The 23859-nt window shown below is 39.6% G+C and overlaps 1 protein-coding gene across 1 annotated transcript in view; it reads left to right on the top strand.

The window, feature by feature from the left end:
* Nucleotides 1–18751, top strand: part of sdc2 (syndecan 2) — a 45082-nt gene extending 26331 nt beyond the window's left edge. Inside the window, exons 2-5 of the mRNA XM_080863841.1 lie at nucleotides 9501–9615; nucleotides 10384–10556; nucleotides 12523–12643; nucleotides 16294–18751. Coding sequence (XP_080719967.1) covers nucleotides 9501–9615; nucleotides 10384–10556; nucleotides 12523–12643; nucleotides 16294–16457 — 573 coding nt within the window. The 3' untranslated portion in view covers nucleotides 16458–18751. The remainder of the gene's footprint in view (nucleotides 1–9500; nucleotides 9616–10383; nucleotides 10557–12522; nucleotides 12644–16293) is intronic.
* The last annotated feature ends 5108 nt before the right edge of the window (nucleotides 18752–23859 follow it).

The raw sequence follows: 23859 nt of genomic DNA, 5'->3' as shown, positions 1-23859 counted from the left end.
TTGCTGTCAGCTTGTTAAACCTTCAGCAGGTGTTTGTGGGACCAGTGTGATGTTTGGATGTGTTGTGCTATTGGGGGAACATATATCATTTGCTTTGAGTATTTGAAACAGTAGCTCAAGGTAACTGGTGGTAGAGGTGAGAGGTGTATTTGAGGTTAAAAAAGAATAAATAAGCATAATAATTTATTGCTAGTTATCACACTAAAGCTGCATTTTGTGTGTTGTTTTTTTTTCTGATTTCCTCTACACTAAAAGTTCTGCCAGTGTGTAATAATTTATCTCACTGCTTCAAGGTATTATAAAATGTCCCTCGCTGTAGTTAGATAAATTATCATAGCAACGAGCAGCCTGGTTATTAATTGTAACTAGGCTGCCTGTTGCTATAAATTGGTGGTTACTTTAATGATTAGAGAGGTCACAGCAGCTATTTTAGAAACACATATGCACACAGGTAGTGATTTAAGCAGTACAGCAAATAATTATTTTTCTATTTAAGGAAGAAAAAGGGAAAAAACAAAAACTAATCTAGACCAGAAAAATATGCTCGGCTTTAGTAAAGGGTTCAGATTTCTGCTAACACTATGACACAAAACATGATCTAACAGCTGTGGCAAAGTTCAGGACTCAATCTGAGACCGGCTGCTGTGTAAAAATTGATTTTACTGTAAGACTGAGTCTGTGTGCAACAGCCCACCTGCCCGAGGTAGAACAGTACAGATTGTTCTTTACTCTTCTAAGTATTGTTACGGTAACTGTTGTTACCACTATAAACAGGCTCAGCTTTCTTATTTCCAGGATGCACATCCTATAGGAAACCCTATGGGGTTGCAAGTATTTAATAAACTCAGAGGAAATACTCCTGCAGTTAGCTGAAAACGGCAAACACAATTTCAGCCTCTGCTGCGGAAATTCACAAAGCAGATATAAATCATGCCTCATAAATGATTGTCCTGAAGGAAAAGTTGATGTTATTGCCCCCCCCCCCCCCCCCCCCCCCCCCCCCCCGCCTTCAGAACTGCCTTCATTCTTCATGGCAATGATTCAACAAGGTGCTGGACACATTCCAGAGATTTTATTCCTTATTGACGTGATGGCACTGTGCAGTCGCTGCATATTTGTCAGCGCTATTGGAATGAGATCTGGTGACTGTGGAGTCCATTTCAGTACAGCGAATGAACAGTTGTGTTGAAGAAACCAGTTTGAGATCATTTGTGCTTAATGACATGGTGCATTATCCTACTGGAAGAACTGCCAAGAAATTGTCCCCCACACCATCATACCCCCTCCACCAATAGCCTGAACTATTGATACAAGGCAGGTTGGTGTTTTGCTGCTGTAGCTCATCTGCTCCAAGGTTTTGATGTGTTGTGCATTCAGATCTTCTGCATAGCTTGGTTGCAATGAGTGGCTACTTAACTTCCTGTTTCCTTCCTGTCAGCTTGAAGCAGTCTGGCCATTTTCCTCTGACCTCTGATGCCAAAAACATCAAAACTGCTTTTCTTTGTGTAAACCCTAGAGATGTTTAAGTGAGGAAAACAACACTTAGATCACATTTCTTTCTCATTTTGATGCTCGGTTTGAACTCTATCAGGTCATCTTGCATTAAGTTGGTGCATGATTGGCTGCTTAGATATTTGTGTTAACAACCAGATGAATGGGTGTGCCTAATCAAATGGCTAGTTGAGTTTTGCTGTGAATCGTGCTGCTTTTTAATTGTAGCAAAATCTTGCGGCTGTTTCTGAAAGGACTGACGATTATTATTTGTGAAGGATTAATTAAGTGTGATTCAGATATCATGACCTTACTAAACAGAATTGAGATGGTAACCAACTGTTGGATTTTTAATTACAGAATTTTTAGATACTAGTTTCCTTTATTGCGTTATTCTAATAATTCTCGCTATAATACTTTGCTCTATGCAGATAAAATCATCCCTTTCTGCAACAGTCTTTTGATTACGGGTGATTTATTTGTTATTGTGAAACTAACTACTTAACTGCCCTCAATTAAAGTGGATTTATCCTTAATTTTAAGGATTTAAACTGATGCAACAGGTCCCAGGACTATTACTTAGACTTCTTGACATTGGAAATAATGCCTCCACTAAGTGAATCTTTGCCTCTTCCTCTTCTTCTGCCTAAGGGTGTAGGAGGACCGCCTCGTGTGCTCCTCTCAACTTGCATTCCCTCCTTATTTCTGCTGTTTTTGTCCTGTCTGCTGTGATGAAGTCCACGATATGAAGGAGGCAGTGGGAGAAAAAGAGAGTGGGCTTGGTTTGTCGACAGGAGGGTGAAACAGGGCAGAGCACGGGTGCTGCTCAGCAGACTGTCTTGCTATATTGACCTCCTCTATTGAACTACAGCAGGCCAAGTAGAACAGATAAAGTAAAGTCCAGCAGGCCAATCTGCCATCTTTACTTTGTTAATTAGGGATTAACACACTATTTATTTCACTGTGTCTTTCTTACACACACCTGCCCTATTATTGACTTCCAGGACAGAACCAAGCCGACAGCGCGCTCCATAGAGTAAAGCTAATACAGGATACACATGAAGAATGCTGATGTTACAACATATTTCAGTAATCATGTAGTAAATTAGGACTTAAGGCTACATAGAACAATAGTTTTCATGAGTGCAGCCTTAAAGTTACTGATAGATGTTGTTTTTCCTATTTTAAACCCTTTTTTTCTTTAAATCATATTTTTTTTCATCCCCTGCTTTCACTGCAGAATAAATAAGAATGGCATTACTCTTCTCATGTAGCTGTCCACAAGAAAGCAAAGAAGTGTGTTTTAAGATTTCAGTCTAGCATGTCTAAGTGCTTCAAAGCCTAAACCCTTGCTGTGGAAAGCAACATCTTGAATGCTCACATCTTTTCTTTCCTTTTTCCTCTTTTTTTAAAATTTCTGTGACATGTGCATTACCTCACAAACACCCTATGAACTAAAGAACGGTAATACAACTTATAAATATAATAAATAATATAGATACACAAGTTATTCTCAGGCAAAGATGATGAATCTTATTACGTCTCAGCTCTGTGGCACAAGACGGCACATGGCAGGTTTCTAATTTGCAGCTATTTTGCTAGAAAGATGTCAAAAAGTGAAGCATCTCCATGCAGCCTAGATGACATCTAAGTACCATAATGTCTTCCAACTGCATGCTAACAAAGTACGGCATTAGGATTGCCAGTCTCAGATAATTATCAAGTTATTGTCGGTGCATTTCCCCACATCCTCCAACTCTGAAACACGGCAAACCTTTAAGAGCCACTTAACATTTAAATTTGTCCAATAATAAATCATTAATATGATGTAGCGCGCTTCACCAGTGTAAATTTGCTCCCTGAAACAATGTCTAATAAAAGAAAGGAAATGTATTAAGCTGAAGGAATATCTGAAAGTGGCTAGTGTAAGTGCATATACTCTAGACATTCTGATTAAATATTGAGAAGGTACTCCTGTAAAGCACAAAGACGTGAAGTACAACGACAGTGCTTGAAAAGCAGAGTTTTTTTCCCCTCTCTTTGGTAGTTCTTTTGCAGGCACCTTGCAGTTCTGTGGTATACTTAAAAAATTGTTAAGAACCAGAGAAAGCGTCAGACCAGCGAGGAAAGATCTGAGACGTTGTCTGTCTGCCGGCCCCTGTGCACTTGTTTTCCACATTTTCTTCTCTCTGAAGTTGGTGTTATGATGTGTGTGTCTGTGTATTCGTCTCGCGCCTTCAAGATGTGAGGGCTGGATGAGTGTGTGTGTGTGTTCCTGTGTTGGCACATGCGTGTGTCCCATGGGCTCTTTCATGGACACGCATATGCTTGTGTGAGTGTCTGCATTCCGTTGAGGAACAATATTTCCCCTGGCCTGAATTGAAGTTGAGCTAATATTTGTTGTGTTTGGGGAGAGAGCAGTGTGTCAACAGTAGAAAGTGAGGACCCAGGCACAGATGAGATGGCTCCATTTCACCCATGTATCCTCTAATTCTTACTGTCCCGTCTCTTATAGAAAAAGAGAGGTGCAAATATGCCTTAAAAACCCTGCTAGACATGGACTTAGCAATTTTTGACGAGCTTTTAGCAGGGCATCCTGAGGCTACAAACTTCTCTTCAGCAGTGGCTTATTGCCCCCTTGCCTCCCTCTCTCTTTTCTCATCCTCTCCCTCATTTGTTCACCACTACCCTCCCTTTTATCATCACTCTCCTCTGTCATTGCCCTCCTTCTCTGTCATCTGTTTTGCACAATCCTAGTCTCAAGATCTTCATGCAGTCGTTGGATGTATAGGTTAACCAGACAGAGTGACAGGAAAATGCAGCCGGACAGACCTCCTGCTGGCCTATTAGTTCATTATCAGGCAGAGGTGCCAGATACAGCAGCTCTTAACAACTAATAGAGCATACATTGCAAGCCACTACCTCATTACAGCAGCTCGCCCTCCTTTTTGCTTGCCTTCATTTGCTCTGTTTTTGTCGATCCCTTTATCTCTTTGCCTTTCACTGTCTGTGAGCTTGGTCAGACTGTGTAGGATCTGCTTGTTAAGGTGTCCAAATGAGATTCTGTGTGTGTGTGTGTGTGTGTGTGTGTGTGTGTGTGTGTGTGTGTGTGTGTGTGTGTGTGTGTGTGTGTGTGTGTGTGTGTGTGTGTGTGTGTGTGTGTCTACAGACAGTGCCCTTGTGTGTCCCCGTTTATGGGAAGACTCTAGTTATTCACCGTGATGATAAAAAGGTTTGGATAGTTCTATCAAGGCCGTGACAGAGCCGATTTTCTCTCAAATGAATAAGACAAAAAGCCAGCAGCTCTATGGTTTGGTATTGAACCTACATTTGGTTGGTGTAAAGGGTCAAGTATTTTATAACTCTTGATGAACAGCAACCTCTGAAGCCACAACTGTTTACTTTAGTGGCAGTGCCAACCTTCACAGGGTACTGGTTATACTACACGATGCAACAAGGAATGTATAACTGAATACTTCTTTCTTAGAAGGCCAACTTTTTATTTGTAACGGAAAGATTATGGTTCTCAGAAAAGTAAATATTCTCGTTGTAAAGTTCAAAAGATTAGTAATGTCAGTGTGGGCATGGTCTGGATTAAAGTACAAGGCATCGCCTCCACTAACACCAATTTGACTTGCTGCTGCAGTGAGACTCAGACAGACCTTTTGCGCTATACTATCACACGACGTTGCATGGCCATTAGGGCTGCCACGATTAGTCGACTAGTCACGATTACGTCGACTATCAAAATCGTCGACGACTAATTTAATAGTCGACGCGTCGTTTGAAGCTTTGTAAGATCCCAAAAGACGCAGGAATAAGTAGCAGGATTTAAGAGTGTAATAACGGACTGAAACAGAAGATGGCAGCACTGCATGTACAAGGATGCCAGCTGCCGTTAAACCCCGAAGAAGAAGACTGTGTCCCAGAATTCATAGCGCGGCCCATCGCGGCCCTGCTCAGTTTCCGACAATGGCGGCAGCTAGTTAGTTTTAATATTACTCTTATTATTCTTTCTGGGCCACAAAATAAACGTTTAACATATTTTCAGGCGAGAATGTAGCTGTGTAAACCTCAAATATCTGCTCAGTTTATCAAGACACCGCATATTTTCAAAAGCGCTCCGACGTTTTCGGAGACGTCTGTTACCCACTAGCTCCATAGCGAGCCGGGGGCTAGGTCACTAGAGCCGTGAGAACACCGGACTCTGGGCAAATCGTTTTCAAACCCACCGCCGTCTTTCGCTACTCAGGTTAAACATGATATATTAGTCACTTAGATAACTTACAAATGTTATTGTTTGGCTTTTTTTTTTTTTGTATTTTATTTGTTCCTGAGTAAATCAGTTTGTCTGAGATTAAAGTTATAGTTTTTACACAGCTGAATAAACGTCAAGCAGACAGCTGATTATCAGAAGTGTGAGATGCTCAAGAATTTACTCCGGTGTCCTGTTATATTTTAGATAGCAAGGAGTTTATTAAACTTCACCGAAACAATCTGCAAATTTCATTAAAATTTAATAAACTATCATCTTGTCTTTATTTTTAGTTAGCACAGACCTTAAACACTTAAAGCTGTAAGCTAATGATAGTTATATAAGAGCAGATGCTGCTGGTGCAATAAGCTGTAGTTTTACGTCCAATGGATGATGATCTGATTAGTCGACTAATCGCAAAAATAATCGGTGACTAGTCGACTATCAAAACAATCGTTTGTGGCAGCCCTAATGGCCATACATCAAAAATTGAACCAGGCTCATATCAGGGCATAGGTGCACGCGACTGTACCCAAAGAAGGCAGATATTCAGTACTTCTATTAACACCAAGCAGAGTAAATAGCACCCTGTGAAAAGAGTATACTGATATTGCTTTGGATTATAGACTGAATTACTACTGGTCTAATTTTTTCTTTTCACTGAAATTTTACATTAGTCTTCGGATTTCTTATTTCTTATTCTTACTTATTTCCAATTTTTCTGATTTAATCGGTACTTTTTGAGCAAAAGGACAGTATATTGGTTTCTGGGTTTATAAGAAGTAATCTTTAAATTGATCTTTTGCTGTGTAATAGATGGCTTTATGAAATTGTTGCTAAAAGTTGCTAAGTTGGATAGTTCCTATTAGATCCTTATCACTACCCCTTCCTGCACTCAATCCTTTTTACAGCACTATGGGACTTTTTAGGTAACTGTTGCTTAGACTAGAGCAGCAACACAACAGTGAAGCAATGTAATAAAAAAAAAGTGGGCTTCTGCAAATCTGTTTGGTAGCTAGTTTTTGGTGTTTGTCCTGCTTTAGCTGGTAGCAGATTGATGTCTGGGTCAGCGTAAAGCCTGTGATAAGGGCTAAAAGCAGAAAACAAACTGTAAATGTCACTGGATTGATAAAGAGAAAGAGAGCAACGTTTATCAGGCCTGTTGTGTCTGTGCACACACTTTTCTGTGTTAGTGATAAAGTCAGCTTTATCAAGTTTATATTGTGTAGACTCACAAGAACGCATGCTTTTTAGTTTCTTTGTCTCCCTGAGTGTCAGAGTCGCTGAAGTTTATCGAGGTCAGACCTTTTCGTCCTCTCCGATCTGCACTGATTTTGTGTTGCAGTGAAGCTTGCACAGTTGATCCACTCTAATCCAAAAGCTTTGTTTACACAGTTTTGTACCTACATGTCTGAAATATAAAAGGGAAAAAAAGTCTCTACATGTCTGAAAATCTCGAGAGATTTTCCTGTCTGCTTTCGAGAGATGTGAGTGTCACTACAGTTTGATGTAGCCTTGTTGCAACCACCGTAAGCTGAAATTCTTCACAAAAAATTATTTTACCGTGTATATAGTATACTATCACAAAATATATAACAACAATTATACCCCAAGATTAAAAAAAAAAACTATAATTAGCTACTAAAATGTATATCACTTTTTGTTTTATTCATTCAAGTGTTTAACAATGTGCTCAATTGCTCACTCTAATATGTGTCTTATGTGTATTTAATTAATATTTATGAATGCTTGCATACATTTGTAAAACATGTATACTTATGCATGTGTGTGTGGCCTCAATCTCGTTAGTGGTCTTTGTCACTATTTAATCTGTGGCCTACCTCCTTTCGGTCTATTGTGCCTATATCTCCAGTGCATAAAGGCCTATGGACCCGTGGGGGAGGGGGCTGTTTGGAGGAGAAGAAAGGTTAAGATAAAGTTGCTTTGAACAAATTCGCTCTTTGATCAGGTGGTTCACTGGTGAAAGGCCTTTTTTCCACAAGTCAGTTGTGAGAGGAGAGATGGATAAACGTATTGTTCTGTTTCATCTCCCTTCTGTCTTCCTTTATCCTCTTTCACACTGCTGTGTAGTCCCTGCCTCTTTTGTTATGGAGAGTGACTGTGTGGAGTCGTGAAAGAAAGGCCAAACACATATGTGCACACAATGACTTAAAAGCAATGTGTTAGAATGCTTAGTGTAATTGGAAATGCCGAGAAACATCAGGAATGCAACTGAAAGGAAAACTTTTCCTGTCTCCTCTGCTTCCTTTAATTCATAGAAGTAAGAGCGTTTAATAAGCCAAAATGCTTGAATGTTTGTTGCTTTTAAAGTGTTTTTTGTCACTACAAGATAAATACTTTGCATTTTTGACTTCTGAGCAGCCAAAACAAGCAACTCAAACAAGCTGTGTTCAAACACGGAACATGTAAAACTGGTATAAATGAGAGGTTTTGGCCAATTTTCCTAAAAAGAAATAAAATAACAGACTTCGAGACAAGCCAATTGATTTCCTGCAGTCTAACCTGTTTTCCCCCCCTTTTATCATCATGAAAATATCTTCAGGGCAGACGTGGAGCTGTAGCAACCAGCTAAATGGTACAAAACACACAGATGCACAGCAACTATGTATAGGGGGGTCTTTTGAAAGCAGGGCTATTGTTATAAGAAGGGGCAGGACAGCCAAACACAGATTGGCGAATGGGACTTTAATACATGTTGCCATGGACACATTTATAGCTAGTCCAGTCACACACACTCAACACAACATGTACATAGCAGCGTCTAACATACTCACTTACTGATATTTTTCCCAATGTCCACCTGGTGCTGGAAAATCTCTTTTCTTATCTTATTTCCTGTTAGAATTTCAACTTACACAGCACGTCAGGAGGTGCTTTCTAAACACACATTCACTGTCAGACCGTGTTCTTTTTAGCCAATCACTCCATTAAGCCAGAACACAAACATTCCCACTACACTGGGCTGTTGTCTAGGCGATGATGCTGAGAGAGAAGCTACATGTTCTGACTGGTTAGTCATCTGTGCTTCATTGAAGTAAAAAAAAAAAGAACAGGTGTCATCTACTCCAGCAGTTTAGTTCTAGTGATGCCGATGCCAGTCTGTACAGTTATGATTGATCTGTATCAGCGCTTATGATGAGCAGATTGGTAACAAGTAAATTAATAACTACATATAAGATTTGTATAACTACAGATGTTGGGGAAATCTTTTTGTTTCGCATGTCGGAAAGAAATAAAACAAAAATAAAAAGGTATCAATCTTAAAAATTGTTTACTGGCTGGGCTCTAATTTTGTGACAATGTTATCACGTTAAAGGTAGTGTAATTCTTGGCTGCTTAAGCTTAAACAAAGGGTGATATGTTAATGTATTTTATGCATATGCTGTGTTTAATATGTTGAGAATTCCTAATTCGCAGTGAAGACTGCAACCTATTATTTTAGTCTTTGTATTTCCTTCTTCAGAAATTTCACTGATAGCAGTTTTGAGTACAAAGGAGGTGTTTATTTCTGGCATTTAAAACAGTAAACAGCCAAAGTGTGCTAAAAGCAGAGTTACTAATGATTTAAACGGTACAAAAATAAAAAAAGCTGGACACTAGGTTTTGATTTAAGCTCGTGAATGGGTGAAAACAGGATACGTGATTATGTGAAACTCCTGCATGTCAGCAGTAAATCGGATGTATAAAAAAGTCGCATGAGTCTTCAACTCCTTGTTATCTTGTTATTTTACAGATAGCACAAGCACCCAAGATTCCCTCACAGGCCGATGACTTATACCTGGATGACACAGGCTCAGGAGGGTACTACCCTGAAGATGATGATGACTTTAACTCAGGGTCTGGCTCAGGTAAGACATTTTCGCACATGCTGACGGAGTTGGGTGAAGACGCTCACTTACAGTCTTAGCAAGTAATCTCTCAGAGGCATGATGACATCCATTCTCCCGTCCACTGCTTGTAACTTTTCTGAGCTCTGAGTTGTTTTGTTAGTTTTTTTTATTAACCAGCAGACTTGAGCTGTGTCATAATTTCTTCCCCCCTCTTCTCTTTCTTTAATCACCTTCCTTTCTCGCCTTTGTCTATTCTTTGTTCGCTGCCTCTCTCTCACTCGATTTTAAATTAAGATTGCCTTGTCACTGAGACTGCTGTGGGCAAGTGTGCAAATTTTACGTGTCTTTTTTATTAGTTCTTTGCTCTGCTCGCCTTAAGCACCTTTATAACACTCATTCCTTGGTCAAAAGTAACTCTATTTTTGAAGAGAGTTGTATAAATCCACAGAGAAAAGGTCAGAGTAGGTAAAAGGAGCGCAGACTGTGATCAATAACCCATTCAATACTGTACAGAGTGTATATCCTATTATTCTGCTCTGCCACTCTATGTTCTATTGGAGATTAAAACTGCAAATACATTAAAATGAATTCCACCAGTGTGAAATTAAGCAAGACAAAGTGTGTAATTCCAGACATACTGATATAATGTAAATCCATATTTTACCTCTTTGCACCCACATATCATAATCTTTACATTTTATTCTGTATTATAACATCCAGTGAAACTAACTTCCCATTAAGGATGCAGCAGGAATTACACTGACCAGATATGCGTGTTTCTTCTAGGTGGTGGTGAAGAAGCGATAGAGGAATCAGTGACTGTCACTATGGTTTATATCGAGCCCAGTGTAGGACAACCTACCCAGGATTCCACAAAAGATTTCACCCCGAGAATGGATATAGACCCGGTTAGAGAAAAATCCGGGAAGAGCATACCAAGGAAACCATTCACAACAAAGGTAAGATGTCACTTATGTCTGTGCCATAGAACTTTTATAGCACCAGACAAGAGTTTAGACGATAATGTTGCAGTTGGCCTCAAAGTGGGTGGGATTGGCAGCTGTGGTATAGGTGGGAAGGTGGGCCGTATACCAATCAGAGGCTCAGTGGATCGCTTCCCAGCTCCAACTGTCCATGTTTTGAAGTATCCTTGGGCAACTGAATCCCGAGTTGTCCCCAATGCAACATTAGAGTGTGAGTATGTGTTTGAGTGTTAGATAGAAGTGCTTAGGTGTAGATAAGAGCATTCTATGAAAGTGTGTATGGTGGGGTGAATGAGACTTTGAGTGATCAAAGTTGAGTGGAAAGGTGTGTCATTTACTACTCCCATTGTTTTAACTCACTTTGCTAAGCTAAATGCCGTTTGGGTGTTTAATTATAGCTTCAAGACATGCTCCTCAAGTACTTGCAAGGAAGCAGAAAAGATTATAGCCCTAAAAATGAGCTATTCCTTCAAGGAGACATTAAATGATTAAATGTCTTAAGTGTTTGTATCTGTTGGGATACATAGAAACACCACCAGGGATGCTGCTGGTGGAAAATTCTTGCTATGAGCTCAATTTTTTTTTCTAAGCAGCTATATTTTATAATGCCACTTTGTGACTCAGTCATTTGTAATCACGGTGGCTCATCTGTAACTGTCATGACTCAACAGAGAGTAACACAGTACCTCAGTATGTCTTTAGCTGACCCAGTATGCCATGAAATCCTCTATAATACCAGGAGCTGCGAGGTTGCTTTCAGGATAAAGATCAAGTGCTCATGTCAGATCTCACTGTTTTTGCCCCATTGCAAATTATGGAGGATTACATCTCTCTTGGACATAAGCACATATTCTGGAAGCATCCTAGATTTCATTTCTGTGTTGCACTCTTACTGTAACATGCTGGATACTACATCTGTTTGGGATTAGTCGTCAAGGTCTCAACTCCCTAAGCCTACCTGGACATGTTCCATTTTTTCCCTCTTGCCACTGTCCTGTCTTAGGCCAAACGTGCTGGCTCACTTCCATTTTGGCACCTTGCACACTTCTTACTGTTGTTTGAAAAAATACATGGGCCCAAATAGTTTGCCTAGTTTTCTAGATGCTTAAAAAAAACCTTGGGGTCACTGGCTCAGTTTTTGTTGCCTACTTTTCCAGGGGATTCCACTAATCTCTTTGGAATATCTGGATTTGTTACATTTTCATCTTTATTCAGCATTTTTAGATTTCACTGGCCAGATTACATTTTAGCCCCGCCTCAATTTTTGAGTAGACAGCCGTACTAAAAATTAGTTTTTCCTCTAAAAGGTAACTATTTGGGAAAATGCACACATTAGTTAGATGACCTCTCATGTGTCTGAGCTAATACTAAAGCAACAGCTAGTTAGTGAAGCTTAATATACAGCATAGACTGATTACCAGACGCTACAATAACATGTGCTTACCTCTGAAATCGTATATTTTCCTAGAAGCTTTGCCAACACTGTAAGGTTTCAAGGAATCAGAAATTGTACACACAAACCCTTAACTATCAGTTTTTCTCTTAAGCAAGATAAAATAATTTGCTTGGTCCTCCAGCTGTTTCCATTCTTTATGTGAAGCTAAGCTAAATGGGTGCTGGCTTTAATTTCATAATAAAAAATATTGGACATGTTTGAGCTTTTTATCAGTCTTTTTCATTTATCAAAAGTTCAAAGCAGGAAACAAAAAAGTTCCAAAAATATTAAACACATTCTTTACATCTGGGAATGAAACCTCAAATGGATTTGGCCATCATGCCAAGAAAAACATATGTACCCACATCCTCTAAAAGCAAAAAAGGACTATAGGTGGATGGAATGTGAAAGTTAGCAGTAAATAAGCTTGCCCTTAATTTTTCAGCTTCTTTTTTTTAAAAATCAACAACTTTCTTTTGGCTCTTCCCCCACCTTGTCTTCGCCCAGGCACCAGTGCCAGATACAGAGGACACGCAGAGGACTAGCACGACTAGCACCCCCAGCTCACCTCCAAATCCCGTTGAGGTCCACACTGAAAACCTCTTCCAGAGGACGGAGGTGTTGGCAGGTATGTGTCGTAGTATGCCAGAGCAGACACCAAACCAAATATACAGTGCTGTGCAAAAGTCTTGAGTCTTTCTTTTTATTTTGCTTCCAAGGAGACAGACTTTTTTGGTTTTTTGAGGGGGTGGGGGGGAGTTTCTCAAGTGGTCTTGAGAAATAGTTCTTAAGGTTTTCTGATGGTCTTTCAAAGCTTGTATTTGAACATTGGCTGCTTTGTGTGTCACTTTAAGCCCAGTGCTTGTATGTGACCATTTTCAGAGGAATGTTTTTTGTTGTTAAGCCACTTAACACTGACCTATGAGTCCTTCAAGTATAGAAAGGGGACCTAACTTGAGGGATGAAGCAGTGTTGTTTCCACACAACAGACAACTTAGTAAAGAATCACTTTTAAATTGTATCTTGAGGCAGAGCATCGTTTGTTCCTATTTTGTTACTTGAATCTACAAAAACTGTCAAAGATAATACATTTTGACATGCATAAAATAGTATTTTTGCGCAATCAAAGTGATTCCCAAAGAGCTTTTATGTTAGTTCAAAACCATACCTGCATAGGAAGACACAATGGGACACAATTAGTCGTGGATTGGCCTCCACAGAGTTCAACCTTAACATTATTGAAGTAGTATGGGATCATGATGACAAAGAATGGAACAAAGGGCAGCTAACATCCAAAGAAGAGCTTTGAATGTCCTACAAGAAGCCTGGAGAACTATTCCCGAGGACTGCTCAAAGAAATTAATGCAACGCTTACCTAAGAGAGTTCAGGCTGTGTCAAAGAGTAAAAGTTGCTGGAACAAATACTGATTTTTGTTTATTCAAGCTCATTAGAATTGTAAAACCTTGACTTAAATTTCAGAGAGTAGGATTATATAGTATTCATATTTGTTTCAGTGTTTTTGATGTGCCAATTTGTTAAGTCTAGGAAAACAAGATACCTATTTTCCCAAAGTGTTTGTTCAAACGTTCCTCAACATCATTATGTTCTTTCATGTGTTTAAGTAGTCATTTATCTTTCCATCCCCTCAGCCTTCCTTCATAATATGTTACGTGAGCATATTTTCAACAAACAATCTCTGAAATCTCAGTAATATTATCCCTGAAGTCTCTCACCTGAACCAGAATAGCTGCTTCATAAATGTTCCTCTGTGGGACCTTGCAGAGTTCAGACCATCGTGGATGTTTCAAGTGTGTGTTACTCTGTTTGAATACATAAAAGAGGATGGAAAGGAATATTTCTGACTCAAAACCGCCGAGCTCTCTGATTCTGTATCTATCTCCATGTGTGTCTGAGGGAAACCTTGATTGGCACCTACTTTGCTGCGATATCCATCTGGTGTTGGCAAAATGCAGAAACAACATCAACAAGGACAAATCAGGACAGCCTCAAAGACTTTTCCTTTCATTTCCCTCTCACTGATCAACTCACTTCATCTTTTGGCATATTGCTCTTGGATTGTGATAGGAAAAAATATTATTGCATGCAGTCTTTGGATAAAGTCTGAGAAAATTGAAATATACCTGGTCCTCTCCCCACTTCCCACCCCTGCAAAAACCCACCATCTTTTGCTCTCTTCTCCACCTCTTCTCTTCCTCTGGATTATATTCATTACTTTTCGTTCCCCTTGTGACTTCTATAAAAAAATAATTGCCCATAATGTAATTTTCACAATTCTCTCTGTATTGCATTACTGCTTCTTGGAGCTCAGCAGTTGGGTGTGTAGCAGGGTCTTTACCCCTGAGAGAGCAGGGCTAGTCAACAAGTGGAAACCTAAGGTGCAGCAGAGGGCAGATTGTAGCACCAGGAGAGACCCTAAATAGATTTAGGAGCTATAAAGGAACCTCATGCAGGCATAATTGAAAGGGAGGGATTTCAGGGTGGGTGGATTTCATTCAGAGTCCCCTTATGGTAGCCTGCTATTAGCCCACTGGTGCACTGCACAGTGTGTCCTCCACAGAAAGTCTAACTTCTAGTATCTCTAAACTACATTTCACTATCCTGAATGGATATTTCTGAGACATCTTCCAGATCAGCATGTATTTAATGTATAATACAGGATGGCTGCTGAAAATGTGAATTCATCAGATGGTGGAAAAATTTGTTTCAAGCTTAAAAAATGAAAAGCAGTCACAAAAAAACATGATGTAGTATAACAGCGAAACATCCTGTACCTAGTTCAAAACCAGAAAACACCAATGGCAAAGGAGTCTGAGAAAACAGGTCAAAGCCCGACCAGCACATTTTGTCTTTATCAGTCACAGTCATGGTGGCGACTCAGAGGAACGCTTCCTTATGCTACATACATCAATAAATTTGCTCAAGAAATTCCTACTCATGGAAGGCACTGTCTTATACTCACTTTAAGAAAGAGACTGCTTTCTTTGTTGGGATACATAATCACATCCTGCAATTTTTCAGTATTGTAGCTGCTAAGAAATACCTCTCCCAAATAGTCTAGACAAATTTCTAAGCTATCTCTGCTATCTTTATATATCTTTCAATATTAATACAATACAGTAATACAAGTAATGCAATTAGTACAAGACGGTAGTAATACAAAACAATGCAATTTCTAGTGAAGTTGCAGTGCAATTTTTGGTTCTTTTGGATTTGGTCTGAGGCTTGCTGCTAAAAAGAGGTAAAAGGATTAGCAGTGGCTAACAAAGTTGAAGGCAATGGAACCAAAAAAAAAGTGGCTGGCAATATTATAATAGAATAGAGGTATACTTAATAAAATACAACTAATAAGTTTGCCACTGATATACTTAATAAAGTGGTTGCTGGTGTGCCTAAAAGTACCTAGGTAGGTAAACTGACCGGCCGTTTTAAATTTCACAACATTAACATTGTACCAAAAGAATACTGGATTAGGGGGAGGGTGTGTATGTAAACTGCATTCTGGCTCGGTGTCTGAGTTGCTCAGTTCAGACGCAGGATCGAGTTAAAGCCTTACCGTCCCGTTTGGTGTTAATGACCTGTTTTTGTTTGCTTTCCCTCGCTGTATTTATTTGCCTGACTTTTGATGATCTAGCCAATGCCACAGGCTTTTTCCTGTAAAACCTCAATCGGCAGTCACTGAACGGAATATAAACCTTGCTGAACCAACAGCAGTCGGGGCCAACAGGACTGTGCACTAATCAAGGATTGGCGCTCGAATATCCTGCTAACGTAACGCTAAATTTTAAGCTCAGCAACATATTGAAAGAGGTGAAATTAAACGTTAAGAAACTCTTCGACTCTGTATCTCCTGAGACAAGTTGCAGTTTTTTTTCCATTGACGTGAAGTAACCGCATTAGTCTGAGCAATCATTCGTGAGGGTTGTTGCCTGGTTTCAACACATTTAAGCCATCAATTTTCATCATTGCTGTTGAATTGCATTCATGCTGAAATTTGCTGCAGCAGTTCCAGAAACAGCTGTTAAAGCAAACAGTTGTGTAACTGACTGCATATGATCGAGACACAATTAATCTTAAAACGTATTATTTTGGACATAGTTAAGGTGTTATTACACACACACACACACACACACACACACACACACACACACACACACACACACACACACACACACACACACACACACACACACACACGACATTGATTTGAACTTCCAGCATTGATATTCACTCTCCATTCCTGTCTTTGCCTCTCTCAGCTGTTATTGCAGGTGGTGTTATTGGCTTCCTGTTTGCCATCTTCCTCATCCTCCTCCTGGTGTACCGCATGAGGAAGAAGGATGAGGGCAGCTATGACTTGGGAGAGAGAAAACCCTCCGGCGCAGCCTATCAGAAGGCTCCAACCAAGGAGTTTTATGCATAAAACCCGCTCTCCCCTCACCAGTTAAACAAAATCACGAAGGACTGTCAACAGCACAGTCCAATAACAGAAAACCTGCTTAAACATGAGAAACAACAAAATGTTTTAAAGTTGATTAAGGTAAAATAGGAAAGCTTTTGCGTAGAGTAATGTAATTACGACCTTTTCTTTCTTCTTCTTTTTTTTTTTTTGAAATGAAAACCAAGCATTTCTCATTTAAGGCATCTGACTATATTTAAACATTTTGTGTATTATTTGAAAAGGCTGAAAAAAAATTAAAACAGGATGTGTAAAGATGAGGCAACTGACCGCTTCTGTTTTCTGTCAGAGGAGCTGTTTTTCGTCACTGACTACTTTTAACTGTAGCAGTATGTTATTTGTAAAGGAAAAAAAAATTAAAAGTGGAAATAATTGAATATAATTATTCTGTATCAAACCTACTTTCTTTTTTTTTTCTGTTTTTGTCCTAGCATGTCTGATGTTGATCTCTAAAAGGTGTATTACGTTAATTTATCTTTTTCTCTGATGTTTAAAAAAAATGCCTTTGTAGTTTTAATGAAGCTCTTTGGTCTTCATATTAACGCTGTTAACGGTCAATGTAAATGTTCTCCCTTCAGGTTACAATGTTTATTATTTGCTCTCACATCAGTTTTTTGGTCAGTGTGAGCGTTTCATCATGTCTTGTTTATTTGTATGTTCTGTTCTCGCTGTAGTCTCTTTTCTCTTTTTTTTCCAAACGCAGGAATTCGTCTTTAAAAGAAGAAAAACATGTCAGGGCTCAAGGAAATCCACAAACCTCTCTTCTTCTTCTTCTCTATTTAATTCATTCTCTTTCCATTTTGTACATTCACTGCTTTTGCTTTCCACTGTTGTCCAGCTGTGCGTGCGTGCGGGGGGGAGTATTACCTCTCCGTGGCTTCTTGTGTTTTTGGCCCATAGTCCCCCCCCTTTTCTCCTCCTCCTCCTTGATGGGTCCCTCAAGTTTACTGACTGCACCCAAATTCTGCTAGCAGACTTTAACCTTTGCATTTCCTCTCTGTCTTTCTGTTTTCCCCCAAATCACCTCACTCGTACCTTCTTTATAAACAGAGTACAGCCAGTTGAGCTGTCAGTCCTCCCCCTCCCTGGTTGCCTGGTGTCATTGTCTGTGTCCCATTGTAGGTACTTTAGGCCCAAAGATTTACTCAGTGAAGGCGAGCTACTTCTTGGACACGAGGCTGGGGCCCAATCCTCACATGCAGTGCACATACTTAAGCAGAAGACCTTTGAGAAACCCAGTTTCTGATTCATAGATACATAAGGCTGCACAGAATATGTAAAACAGTGTTATATCGGAATAGTCTTTGACAAGACACCCATGTTGAGGGCTATTTTTTTTTTCCTTTGGTCAGTCCTTACATTTCTAAAGAGCTTTCTCTGAGAGGTGAGGTTGTTTAGCAGGTTTAAAAACTAAAGAAGTTGTTTTGATGCCATTTTACATCTCAAAATCAAGTGTTTTAAAATGCCACATGTTGGCTGCTGTAGGATGGCCATGTAGCTACATCAAATAAAAACGGAGGTTATGGTCACATGACGGCAAGTCATAGTTGTCTTTTCCTTTTAATGATACATCTGCATTAACTTGCTCTTAAGAGACATTTATTTGTCAGGCAGGTTTGTGAAGTTGCCTTTTTTTTCTTTTTCTTTTAGATGTACAGTAATGTGAAGTAGATGTAGTATTGTCTAAACTTCTAACACCACCCCCACATGCAGCTGTTCATCCCTCTACCTCTCCATTCCTTGTGTTTCTCTCTTCTTCTTTCAGTCTCTCTGTGATCCTTTTTGTTGTCTGCTTCCTTTGTCTTTTGTTGTAATAGGACCTAAGTTACTGAACTATACTGAAAAACCCAAAGACTCAAAGTATTTTACTTCCCATACCTACTCCCCTACATCGTGGCCACATCGTGTCATTTCCTCATCTTCTTTGTCTTCTTTCTTTTTCTTTTACCTCCCCTTTTTATTAGAGACCTGACCTTTGAGTCCAATTACTTATTAGTATAAGAAAATAAATATAAATATATATATAAATGTATATTCACAAATGTTTTAAACCTTCAAAGTGCCTACCATTTGGAAATGTACTTGCTCAACGGGAGCACGTGTCGGGTGTGTACACAGAGGAGGGGTGTAAGCGACTTGACTGGCGTTCTGTGAGCATGGATGACTGTAATGGTAACTTTTTTTTAGTCTTACAAAAGCTGACAGTATTGTACCTATAAGTTGAAACAACACTACTGAATAAACATTGTGGCCTAATATCCAACTGCTTTTGCCGTCGTCTTTTAAAATTCCATTTCCTCTTGAATCTGTTGGTTGTAAGAATTTTCAAATCAATAGTAGCAACTCCTCACAGGCAATTAGGCGTTTTTGCTGTTTGTTACCGAGTGATTTTTGGTTTCAGGCAATTTACTCGGCTTTTCAAATATGACAGTTTAGTGGGTTTTTCTGTCTCAAATGATAGTAGATTCAATATCTTATTAGACAAACAAATTTTAAGGGCGTCACGTCACGTGACCTCTGAAAATTATCAGCTTTTTTCTTGACTATATTTTTTATTGAGTAAGATTCACTCTATGGACAAAAGTACAAGGTCTCCTAAACATTAGACCTCTAGAAGCTGCTTGGCCATGGAAACTCATGCAACGAAGTTCCCGGCACACAACTATCATGCTGATGATGACAGAGATGGTTCTGATCTGCTCAGGGCTGAGTTGCTGTCCTTCCTAAATGCTTCCACTTTGGAAAAAATTACAGTTAATCATGGAATATCTAAGAGCAAAGAAATTTCACAAATTCACCAAGGATTACCAAAAGTTGAATTCAGTGAATGGTTTAGAACAACCAAACATAACAAAATTTCATAATAAAAGAAATAATTAACTTCATGCAGATTGAGGGAAATGGTGTTTATCTTCTCTCACTGAAACGGCTAAAAAAATAAAGGGCTTTGGTAACAGGTAAAAACAATTAACTGAAAATGACTTATGAAAACAAAAGCATGTGCAACAGATATATTTAACAAAGTAAATGTACTTCTGTCATTTTCCAGTATCTTTATAACTTCACCAGAAAACAAGAATTTTCTGTTTTCCCCGCTGTCTCCGTAATTTTGCTTGTAACTGCTTTGATCTTCTCATTGCTCATACCGAGGCTGCTGGCTCGTGCTGGCTCTGAGCTCTGCATAGCTTTAGCCACATTGCCTTTGTTAGCATTGGCTCGTTTAGCTGGGTGACGGTAATCTAAGTGTGACATCTGCTGCAATTGCAAACATTTTCATGATGGTGCCTCTAAGACTTACTGTGTTTCCACTCAAACAAAGGCTGTGTAAAAACTTAATAGCAATACATAATAATATCATGTTGGAGTAATAAGAAAAATTAATTCCCAATAGTGAAAACTTTGGTAAAGTTTGTGATGTTATTCAAGCAATGTTTTTAGTTTTTCCCATTTCAATCCTCAGAATTCCAGCAACTTCACCAACTTCAAGAAGCATGCGTGCAACAAAAAAGGATGTAGCCACTGAGGCATGACCTGCTGATTTGTTAACAATTTTTTAAGCCTTAAAGGCCAGAGAATTATGACTTAATCCAACTGCTGGAAAACTAGCCTGTGGTAATGCTACATCGACTCCAAGCGTGGATGTGAAAGCGTGTGGGTGGTTGTCTGTCACTGGTGTGAGCCATGTGATGGACCGGTGACCTGTCCAGGGATTAACCTGTCGTTTGCCCTGTGATATCCAGGATAGGTTACAGCCGATGACCTTTGAGCATCAACGTCTCAATACTTCCTGATAACAGTCCCTGATAGCAGGTCACGAAAGCTGAGTACTATCTCTCCTCTGGTTGAGAGTCGATTTGTGAAGGGAGGCAGCTGACACATAAACAGAAAACAAAGAAAGCACAATATGTTATACAGTCAACCATATCAATCACACCTTTCCATTTTCAGAGGGCTCTTTGTTATTTTAGCCCATATTTTAACATTTATGTAAACATCTTTGAGCAAAAGTTTCTCTCGGGACCTTTTGGCAAATGATACAGAAAACAAATGCCTCGCTTCAGGTTCAATAACATTCTGCTGTTTGTGTACCAGTTAGACAAACAATTTAAAACACGTGTTTATTTTTTTGTTACTCTAAGCTGCCTAATTGCTGCCTGGCTCAGGTCCATATTTAACATTATGGATATAAGAGGACAAGCAATCTTCTCATCTAACTCTCCACTTACTGGTAGGCCAAATTATTCCTTTGAAATACAGAAAAACTGAAGTTTAACTTGCTGGTGCATCTGGCGTGCTTATAATGGCAAAAAGTGTGTGGCTTTTAGTTTATCTGCTTTCAGTTTTTCATAAATATCTTTAAGCGAGAACTTCTCCTGGGATCTATTACTGAATGTTTTGTCTGAAAAGCAGACGCCTTTCATTAACTACCTTAAAAAGTGCTCATTTGGCTAATTATTCAAAGGTAAGCTTTTCTTTCTGGCTTACTCTGAAGCACAAGATACCCCACAGCAGAGCTGCCCTCAATTTAAAAAAAAAATTTGCCAGTGCATTTATAAATAGAGCACTGCACATTTAAAATGCGAGTCTGGCTTTAATACTCTATAGCACATTCACTCTCTTAACATTACTTAAAGTCTAAGGGGATTATCAGTGTGCAGATGAGTAATCTTTATGTGGGTATGAGCTGCACCATATCATTTTGGTGCCCTAATCTCACCCTGTTACAGAGGGAGATTAGAGTAACAGAGGGGATTAATCTCCACAGGATTGCACATCTTGAGTGGTTCCGTGAGTGGAATGGGGGAAAAAAGAAAAAAGTGGGATTGAATCATCCTCTGACAAAACTCTCAGGAGGGAATGCTTTAGTTTCATTAACTGATTTAAAGAAAACACAAGGGACCCTCGTGCTGTTCAAGTAAATGTAATTCTCCTCTCTAAAGATCATTAAAAATGAACAATTTTTCATCTCTTATTTACGAGAGAGGTAAATGTAGTCATCTTGATGATTAAGTAAGAGGTGAAAAGCACTGCATTTATTCCAAATCAAATTAAGGAAATGGAAATATTTGGTGTCTAAACATTAAGGACGAACAAAAATGTATATTAAAAGAAATCATCAAACAATGAATAATAGAAATGTTGCTAAGCTAACAGTCATTTGTTGATATGAAACTATCAAAATGATTTGGTTTAAGGGAACTAGTGCTCTGGAAATGACACTGTGACTACAGTGTTTCTGAAACAAACTGTGCCTGCCTCCGCCTAAACATGCTAGGTTTTTTTTTTAAATTTTAATTATTGACCAAATACGATATGTGTGTGTGTGTGTGTGTGTGTGTGTGTGTGTGTGTGTGTGTGTGTGTGTGTGTGTGTGTTATTGTGGTAAAATGTCTGGGTCCATGTGCATGTATCTTGCTTCCTGGGGATGAGGTGGGAGTAGGGGTGGTCCACTGGGTACAATGTATAGCTACTTTTGGCTCTTGATTTGTTCTGAGCGAATGCTCATCTTCACGCTCCTTTCTATGGAATCGGGTCAGTATGTTCTAATAAAGTATGTGATATTTGCCCAGAGGGAGTTTATACACGATATTTCAATAGGATAGGAGCCATTTAGGGTGTAGTGGAGCAGAGAGCCAATGGGAGAAGCCATTTAATGCTGATGCAGTAGCAAATATTTCCCAACCCGTCTGCTGCTGAAGATATTTTGCAAGTGTTTGGCTTGTTGGTCTCAAGTTCGTGTCAAAGTGCAACCAGAATTCATGCACTGTTTGTGTTTGCTTTAGGTTAATGTAAGAGATCACTATGTGTTTATGTCAGGAAGAACACACTGAGTGAAATATATACAGAAGGCATAACCATCTGTGTGCCACTCTTTTCCCCATGTTCTTTCTTTGCTTGCCCTTTTTCTTTCTGTCCTTCCTCGTATCTTTTTGTTCATTCCTTTCTTGCTGTCCTTCCCTCTCTTTCCACCCCTTTGTCCTATATTCACCCCTCCCCCATTCTTTGCTTCTTCACCTTTTTCTTTCTCATCTCCTTTCCCCCCCTTTTCTTCCTGTATAGCTGCAGAGCTAATTCAATAAAGCTGCTGGCCATCAACTGGTAGTCAGCGCCAAACCATGCAGAAACGTCAAGGAAATGGCGTCCAAGGTAAACAACCTGTCAGGCCTCATAAGAGCTTATGGCTGAATGCTAAGCCCGGGCCCGACCAGGATCGACACAAAGCATCTCACTGACCCAAACACAGAGTACAGCAGCATAGCAAGCAGACACAACACTGCATTGCATCGGGACAATGCACCAATTCAAGCATGGGTCCTGCAAATTAAACTGTGGTAATTATAGTATTATGAAGCAGAAGTCTTGGTTTCAGCTCTAGAAATGTCTATATTCTTGTCTGGGTTTGGTCATAGCTGTTGTTGCCACAAGCCTCAGTCTCAACAGTCTCAGTTCTTGCAGCTGCAGCCTCGGCGACGTGGTGCTGTACACCTTCAAAAAAAAAAAAAAAGGAAAAAAAGGCAAATACTCTAATGTTTATAGAAGTGTAGCCTAAAATTAAAGCTGAGTACCAAATAAAAAGAAAAAAAAAAAGAATTCTGTTGATATATGTTATTGTCCACAGGGAAATATGACACAGAATTATGAGCAAAGGCCAGCATAAAAACTCTTTTGGACACTGAAATAATAATATATATTCATTTAGCCTTAAAGCTCATTTCTTAGTACGACGGGGGAAAAGAAAAGAATAAAGTTGCTCTGAGAACAGAGCAACACATCAAACACTCGAATTTAATAGCAATCAGAAGAACAAGAGAAGGGTCTAGAGTTGCGGTACAGTCTCTCTGAGGCTGAACAATGGTGCTTTGATGAAAATACTACTCTAGCATGATAACAGGCTCACTGTGTTAATGCTAGTATGCTTATGTTTAGCAGTCTGGACAATAGTGGTGGATTTCTTTGGTCCTCCACTATTATCAGCAAGATACTTTTATGACCAGTCCCTCCGGTCCCGTGTTCCAACTACAGGGGGATCACACTCCTCAGCCTCCCTGGGAAAGTCTATGCCAGGGTTCTGGAAAGGAGAGTTCGTCCGCTAGTCGAACCTCAGATACAGGAGGAACAATGCGGTTTTCGTCCTGGTCGCGGAACACTGGACCAGCTCTTTATCCTCTCAAGGATACTTGAGGGTGCATGGGAGTTTGCCCAACCAGTCTACATGTGTTTTGTGGACTTGGAGAAGGCATTCGACCGTGTCCCTCGGGGTGTCCTGTGGGAGGTGCTGCAGGAGAATGGGGTGTCTGGCCCATTTCTATGGGCCATTCGATCCCTATACAACCGTTGCAAGAGCTTGGTTCGCATTGCCGGCAAT

This window comes from Rhamphochromis sp. 'chilingali' (assembly GCF_963969265.1).
Source record: "Rhamphochromis sp. 'chilingali' genome assembly, chromosome: 17".
Taxonomy (NCBI): Eukaryota; Metazoa; Chordata; class Actinopteri; order Cichliformes; family Cichlidae; genus Rhamphochromis; species Rhamphochromis sp. 'chilingali'.
This window is presented reverse-complemented; position numbering and strand designations above follow the sequence as displayed.